We start from the raw sequence: 7,643 nt of genomic DNA, 5'->3' as shown, positions 1-7,643 counted from the left end.
TAATGAGATGAGAAGCCATCCAACCCCAGATGGCTCCAGCCGCCTCGTTATTTATTTATTTTGTGTGTGCGTGTGTGCAAAAGAGGGGTGAAGGGGAGGAGGGGTAGCGGTTCCTGCGGGACCGGCAGCACCCCCCCCTCCGGATCTGCCCGCGTCCCCGCCGTTCCCGGTATCGCCCCCGGTGAGGCTCGTGGGCCGTGGGAGCCATCATGACACTGCACATTCAGCCGCCGGGGACCGGTCACTCGTTCGTGGGGCAGGGCCGAGGGCCGCCACCGGCCTCAGTGTTCCGGGGGTATTTATTTATTCTCTCCGGTCGTGCCGAGCGTGACTGCGGGAGCGCCGAGGGCCGATCGGCGCTGGAGTAAATGCAGTGGATCGATGTCGTTCGGGGTGAGGGGCGGGCGAAGGGGACCACGGATCAAAGCCCATCCTATTAACCTAAATTTCGGCTCTGCGTGGCCTGCGGTCCGGGGGCCGGCGGGAGGGGAGCGCTTTGTGGGAGCCGGGAAAGCGAACACGCCGCCCGCTGCCGGCACCAGCCAGCGACGTGGTGGTGTGTGTGTGTGGCGGTGTGACAAAGCCTCGCCGCGCTGAGCAAGCTGTCCCTCAGCCCAGGCGGCGGGCGGGGGAAGGGGAGGGTGACGGGAGGTTTCGACATGTAGGAACGGCGGAGTAAGTCCTAGATTTGGGGACTCCAAAGGTGGGGGTGGGGAGGGGGCATTCCCTGGTAGGACGAGAATGCTTAACCAGGTGGAACAGCACCGAGGCGAGCACCTGTGTCTTTTTCTAAAAGGCGTGTACTGATAATTACGAGAGTTAATTGCATTGCTTTGAAGGTCATTTGAAGTTATGGGGCTGTGTTTTCTTTTCAGGCTAGCAGACAATGCCTGTGCACTGTTTTAAATGTAAATCAGAGGGTATCCGCATAAACCTGTATTGTAGGATCGAGGCGTAATGGATTCACTCCGGCTGTGCCTGAGCTCGCCACAATACAGCTGAGCAGCCGAGCTGGGAGCGCGCCGGGGTTTCTCTGCGGAAACGCAGTTGCCGAAGAACATGAAAAGCATTAAATCGTGACGGGAAGGGGGCGGCGGCGAGGGGGGGGGCAATGCGTTTACGCCTGGGGGGGAGATCTCGGGACCGAGGGATGCGTTGCGGCTGCGTAGCCACCCGTCGCTGGCAGCCAGGAAGTTTCTCACCCCGAAGAGACACGGGCCTGGCGTGTCACGCACCGTGGCACAGGCGAGGACGGCCCTGGCATCGCTCCTCCCGCGGGCGTGGGGGGGCATCCTCCCTTGTACCCCTCTGTGTCCCACCTCGGAAACGGCTGTTCCCATAGGCTGCTTGTTCGTGTGAAGGGCCAGGCAAGAAGGGCGGCTCCCCCACCGGCTCGGTGGACCTTGTCCTGGCCCCCCCCTCCCAGGGGAGGGGCAAGTCCCGGCCCGATCCGATCCGGAGGAATGTGGCATAAGGGAGACCGGCCAGCAGCCCATCCCCGCTGCCTGAGCCTGCATTAATCGCACCGCCCGGGGCCGCGGCGTACCGCCGAGCTGGCCTGCCATGCGATTAGCCTGACGCCCCAGGGTACGGCTCTTCCTGGCGGCGCTGACAGCCAGCCCGGCCCCCGCTGCCCCCGCTCCGGCACCTTCGAGCAGCTCCGCCGGAGGCGAGGACGTGCGGCACTGATCCCGTAGAGAGCCTTCCTTCTCTATCCTTTTCCCCTTTCCCTAACACCAAGGCATCGCTCAGTAGACGGGCGCGCCGCACGCCCTCACTGATTTCCACCGCCGGGCTGTGGAGAGACGCGAGGCGCCCGGGCAGCCGTACCGCGCTCCCGACCCCGCAACGGTGGGGGCACAAACCGGGGAGGGACCCGACGGCATCCCAGACCGGAGGGTATGCGCACGTCTCAGGGGCCGCCTGTGGGGAGGACATTCCTCTCCCCAAGGATGTGCCCATGACTGGGGGCCGCCTCCCGGACGGGCGGAGGGGCCGCGAGGCGAGCGGCGGCCGCGGCAGATGCGGTCTGTCCCTCCCCGCGATACCGGGCCACCCTCATGCTGATCGCGCCGTGTCACCTCCCTGATGGCAACCACCACCCGCCTCTCCAGAAAAGTCGTCAGCCCGGTACCGCCGCTTCCCCCGTTGTCCACGGCAACCGGCGTATCTGATTGAACCTCGTTGTAGGCAGTGACACCCGCGTAATGGATCATCCTGTCAGTGCTTTTTTATCACAGGCATTTATTTTGGTCACGGCTGGTGATAACTTTGGTGTTTATCCCTTGTGTCGTTACGGGCCCTGCCGCGATCTCCCTTCCGCCCCCCATCGGGCGTGCTGGGGGGACGGGCTACTCCAGGACGGCGGCTCCCCCCCGCCCGTCTGGGCGCCGCTGCGAGGGGCGCCCCGATATTCCCCCCGCTCCCACCCCGGGCTCCCGCGGCCCCGGCTGAGGACAGATCGATCTGTTTGGTTTGGTTAAGCGCCCTCCCCCGCTCGCCCCGGCCTCCCCGGGGCCGGGTTATCTTGGGTCACGCTGGCGTGGAGCGCCGGGTGCGGTAAGAGGCTCCGGCGGAGCCCTGGTGCAGGAGGGAGCCGGGGGAAGAAAGTGCCGTCCGCAGTTCTCCATCAATCCAGACACTTCAAAAGTAAATAAAGCAGGGCAGGGAAGGGCCTCCAGGGAGGGGAGAGAAGAGGCCTCTGACAGGCGATTGTCCAGGGCGGAGCCAGGGCTATTTCCAGCCCGGGAATAACAACACTTGGGCTGCGGTGGCTCCGACCCGCGTGTCCAGGAAAGACCGGATCGGGGTGTTTGTTTTGCTTTTAATTATTATTTTGACGGCGGGCTGGCGCAGCGCTGGCAAACAATAACCCCAAGCCGTCCGAGAGAGGCACCGGGGGGGGCAGCGCCCCAGCCCGGGGGGAAAAGAGCCCAGAGAGGGGGCGGGCCAGGCTCGCTGCCTCCCGCGGAGGTCGGGGCCGGAGCCATGGGGCCGGGAGGAACCCGCTGGGGCTGAGGCGGCGGGCCGGGGGCGGCCCCGCAATGAGGCAGCGGGAGACGGCGCGGCGGGCGGGGAGGGCTGCTGAGAAGCCGGAACGGGGGCCCCGGCGCGCTTGCGGGCGGGAGTGTGGGGGGGAGGTCGCCGCGCTTATCTGGGTCACTGGGGTTAGAGGGAGCAGCTGATAGAAAGAGAGGAGCTGAGCTCCCGCTGCTGCAGAGATAGAGCCGCGATATGGGCCAGGCAGGCACCGAGCTGGAGGAAGGGCGGGAGGGAGGGAGGGAAAGAGGGAGGAGGAGGCGGCGGCTCGTTCCGGCTCCCGAGCCGAGCCCAGGTGCGCTGTGGTTTCCCTCCGCTCAGCGCTGTGCTCAGCGGCCCCCCTTCCCTCACTCCCCATCCCCCGTCCTCCTCCCGTCTCCCTCCAACGTTTAACCCTTTCCCACCTCCGCGGGGCTGGAGGCTGAGGCGTGCGTTGGCCCGGCCGCGTCCCCCGCGGTTCCCCACTCCCTCCGTGGCAGAGACTGATCGTGGTAGGGGAGAAGCGGGGGGGCAAGGGGGGCTGGCCTTGTGCTGCCGAGCACCGCCCTCGGGCAGCTCCCGGGACCCGGCTTTGTACACACACGCACACTCACGCACACGCACACACACACACACACACAGCTGCGCCGAGCCGAGCCAGCCCCGGAGCCAGCCCCCGCCTGCCGCCGCCGCCGCTAGCGCGGCCGATCTCGGTTACAGCCAGCCACCCAGCAGGGTTTGCTGCTGCAGCCACCGCCTTCCTCCTCCTTCCCGGTCCCCGCCGCCCTTTTCCTTCCTGCTCGGGTTGAGCTGCCCCCGGAGCTCCCCTGGCTTGCCGGCGGCGGCCAGTCCCCGCTCCCGGGCCGCTGCCGGCGGGGAGGCGGAGGCGGATGCGGAGCGACCGGGTAGGGGAAGGACTCTCCGAGCGCCCCCATCGTGCGCCCAGCCCTTTAATCAATTTCACCCTATTAATTATTAATTTTACGCCAGTCAAGCTTGCCCAGGAGGAGCGAGGAGGGGGAGGGGAGGCTGATGTCAGTCGGAGGCGGCGGCGGCGGGGCCGTGTGCCAGGATCCCCGCTCAGCCCCGGCCCAGCAACTTTCGACTCCGCTGGCTCGGGCAGCTCCGCTCGCCGAGAACCGGGGGAGGCGGCGATTCCCATTCCGGTGAATGATGCGGTCCCCCCCCACCTCGCACACACATCCACACACGGTCTCCCTCTCTCTTTTCTGCTCCCTCCCCTTCTCTCCCCACCCGCCCCCCTTGTAGACACATCCATACAAGGGCCCATTGCATCGTAGCGATGATGGATCGTGCCTAGCGGGGGTGATTTGGTGTTGATCGCATATTATCACGGGCAGGTTGGACTGGTTGCTGATGGACGGCTTTCTAGCAAGCCGCTCCTTCCGACGCTCGGGGAAGCAGCTCGATCGAAAAAGCAGCTTGCTTTTAACTCCTTCTCTCACCAGCACGCGTAGGGCAAAGCTTAGCATCTGTCACAACAGCTCTCCGGATAGCACTTTTCCCTCCTCCCGCTCCATTTTCGCCGCGGCAGCCCCGGCGCCGGCTGGTTCTCCCCGGCACCGGGCGAGCACCGGGCAGGGCTGGGGGGACTCCTGGGCGAGGGCTACCCAGGGTTTTCCGAGGGCGAGCTGCCTGCAGGGCGTCGCGGTGCCCCGGCTGAGGGAGGTGCCCGTGGGGGTCCCTATACCCGCCCGGGGAGAGCCTCCGGCCCACCGCCCCGACTCGCTCCTCGGCTGGGGAGAGCTGCTCTCTCTCCCTCGCCTCCTTCTCGCCTATTTTTTGTGTAAGTTCCTGTAGATACAAAGGCGGTTTCGTAATGCCTCCCGTCTGCGAGGAGCGGGGACCTTGTCTAACCTTTCGAAAAACTGATCACAAGTGCCTGGTAGAAGCCCGCTCTAACTGCACAGGGCACCAGGGGAGGGTCAGCGTCTCGGTGACAGGCGCCGAGGTAGCCATGGATCCACTGTGAAAGGCCTGCTCGCAGCCTGCCTCCCCAGAAACGCTTCGTGAGAGCGCTTATTCTCTGGCGAGAGAGGAGGGCGGTGGAGGGGAGGCTTAACCCTTTCGCTCCGCGCCTCCAGCCGCATCCCAGCCGCTCCGAGACGCGCCGGCCAGGCCGGGGCTCGGAGTAGCGCCCGCCGGGTCAGGCGCTGCCCCGGACAAACTGACTCTTCTCCATGTGATGGTGCACGACGGGGAGCCACGAATTACATTTTTATTTATTTATTTTTATTGTTATTTATTTTAATTTTATGTTCTTTCTTTCTTTCTTTTTTTTTTTTTTTTAAACATAGGACTCGAACGCGATGGTGCAGGGAGCTGCCTCCTCATCTCGCTCGTCGCTGTCAGTTTAACTCCTTCCGCCAGCCCCAGCACAGGTTCCTTGGGCCGGGGATTGTTTTCTGTTTGGAAACCGGAGAAGGGGGGAGGCTATCGGCAGGGAAGCAATAGCTCGCTCTCTCTGGAGAGCTGCTCTCCAACAGGCAGCGCCTTGAAATCTATTTAAAGAGAGGGAAAGGCGGAGGGGGGGGGGGGGGGAAGAACAAAGGGGGAGGAGGAGGAGGGGGCCGAACCAGAGCCAGCAAGAGAGGGAGAAAGCGATGGATCAGCCGGTTTGCAGTGTACATCAAGCTATCACATCTGTATATGCTCCGATCGATGAAAAGGATGGATAATATTTGTCAGCTGCAGACCTTTTTCTTCTCACTTCCCAAGGAAAGGAGGGGGGTGGGGGGAAGAAAGGTAATAGGGTGCTTCAAGGCCAGAGGCACTTCCTGGTACAGCCAAATAGAAAATAAAGGCTGGGGATTATTATTAATTATTTTTATTATTCTACAGCAGTCAAAGGGGCGATCAGGGGACCATGCAGCCCTCTCTGCCCACTTCTTCACGCTCTCACTCCTTCCCACCGCCCCCCTTCTTTTTTCTTTCTTTTTTTCTTTTCTTTTCTATTTTTTTCCCCTGAAACTCAGCTTCCTAGCAGGGCTCCAAAGATTTAACCCTTTGCTTGAGGCTTGAGGTGAGTGAGCACAAAAGCAGATCACGAAAGCCTTGGACTGGAAAAAAAAAACCCAACCCCAACACAAGCCCAGCGAGAAGTCAGTAAAACGCACCGTTACACACAGCGACGTGGTTTGGCTTTAGGGAAGACGAGGGGGGGGAAGCAAGAAAGAGACGTAGCCTCTCTCTCCACCGCCCCCCGGCTCTGCCAGCCCCTTGCCTGGTGCCTGCAGTTTGCACTCTGAGTAAATAGTTCCCACACATGGTCCACATTTTGCACAGCAGCAGCGTGTTTCCTCTCGGTCTCTCGTTGCTGCTCTGCGAGCAAAGGGAGGGGGGGGAAAGAGAGAGAGAGGTTTAGAGGAAGTTAAAAATCAGACGAGCTGAGAAAAGACTCTGTGTTACACACATCCTGAATGAAAGTGAAAGGGCAGCGTTTCGGCTCTCTGAACGCCAAGCTCTCACCTCCTTAGTAATGTCACTAACATACATGTTGGACATACCACAGTAATTGCTTACACCCGGCGAGACGGGCTCTCGGGCGCTCACAATAGCCGGGCTGGCTGCGGAGCCCGCCGGGCTGCAGCTGCACGGAGGGAGCGCCCCGGGCGAGCCGGGCTCCTTCCTCGCCGCCGGGGGATTCCTCCTCCCTGGAGATGGGGGTGCCCGCCAGCCAAGCCGTGCGTGCAGAAATGGCCATGTCCTACACCCACCCGCCGTTTACTTTACCAGGGCACCGAGTGTCCCTGGAGGGGCAGCAGGACGCGGGGAGTGGGGATGCAGGGTGTGCCCCAGCTCTAGGTGGGTCGCGATCGTTTTTCTGCGCTCGGGTCCACCCCGGGCCTGGGAACTGCTGGTCGCTCCATGCCTGGAGAGCTGGAAGGCAGGGTGCCCAAGCGGTGTGTGCCGCTGGGAAACAATTATCCTGCGTCCTCCTTTTCTTCTTCTTCCAGGCCCCGGCTCCGTCCCCACCCGCCCCTGAGCCAGGATCAGCCAGATGATCCTCAGGCCCTCGGCTGAGTGGCAGCCGTTTCGTGGGTAGCATTAGGGCTCGGCCACTCCGCGCTCCCGTGACCCCGCCGTGTCTCTCTCCCTCCATCGCGGCCTCTCCGAAGCCCAGTGCCCCATCAGCTCTCGCTGTGTGATATTTAAAAGAAGGGTTGCATTCTCCCCAATAGAAGCCCACTCGTTTCCTTGTTGCCAGGAACAAAGCGTACATTCAGAGGGGTGGCTGTTGACGGCTCCCTCTGTATAGCACTGGAAAGCGGGTGGCCTTTGGTTACTGGCAAGGAAAATTCTAATCAGGGTGCTTGTAAGCGGGGCTTTATAGAAGCTTAGTTACAAAAGGCTTACACCAGAGTAATGCAATAACTATAATAACAGCCAGGGAGCCCTAAAGAGGGTGGAATGTGCTTGTGTCTGGATGATTTTCCCCGCTCGCACAGAGAGGGACTGTTTACCGCGAGTGCCATTAAGTATCGCTGGAAACTCACCAACCGCAGACCTATTCCAATATACTTTATTGTTGCATCTGCTCTAAAAGCAGCTTGCTTCGGACGACTTTTAGATCATCCTAGAGGAGAAGGGGAGAGAGGCCGCCC

General features: G+C 62.0%; 1 protein-coding gene across 1 annotated transcript; it reads right to left on the bottom strand.

Moving 5' to 3' along the window:
• Positions 1-295: 295 nt before the first annotated feature.
• On the bottom strand, positions 296-4,091 carry LOC127481887 (uncharacterized). The gene is made up of 2 exons (XM_051811707.1): positions 3,444-4,091; positions 296-2,641 (listed from the first exon to the last, which is right to left on the bottom strand). Exon 2 carries the CDS (start codon positions 1,563-1,565, stop codon positions 903-905), a length of 663 nt encoding a protein of 220 aa, XP_051667667.1. The 5' UTR covers positions 1,566-2,641; positions 3,444-4,091; the 3' UTR covers positions 296-902.
• Positions 4,092-7,643: the final 3,552 nt, after the last annotated feature.

The sequence above is a fragment of the Manacus candei genome, unplaced genomic scaffold (assembly GCF_025592945.1).
Source record: "Manacus candei isolate 608988 ecotype Guabito, Panama unplaced genomic scaffold, ASM2559294v1 h1tg000083l, whole genome shotgun sequence".
NCBI classification, from domain to species: domain Eukaryota; kingdom Metazoa; phylum Chordata; class Aves; order Passeriformes; family Pipridae; genus Manacus; species Manacus candei.
This window is presented reverse-complemented; position numbering and strand designations above follow the sequence as displayed.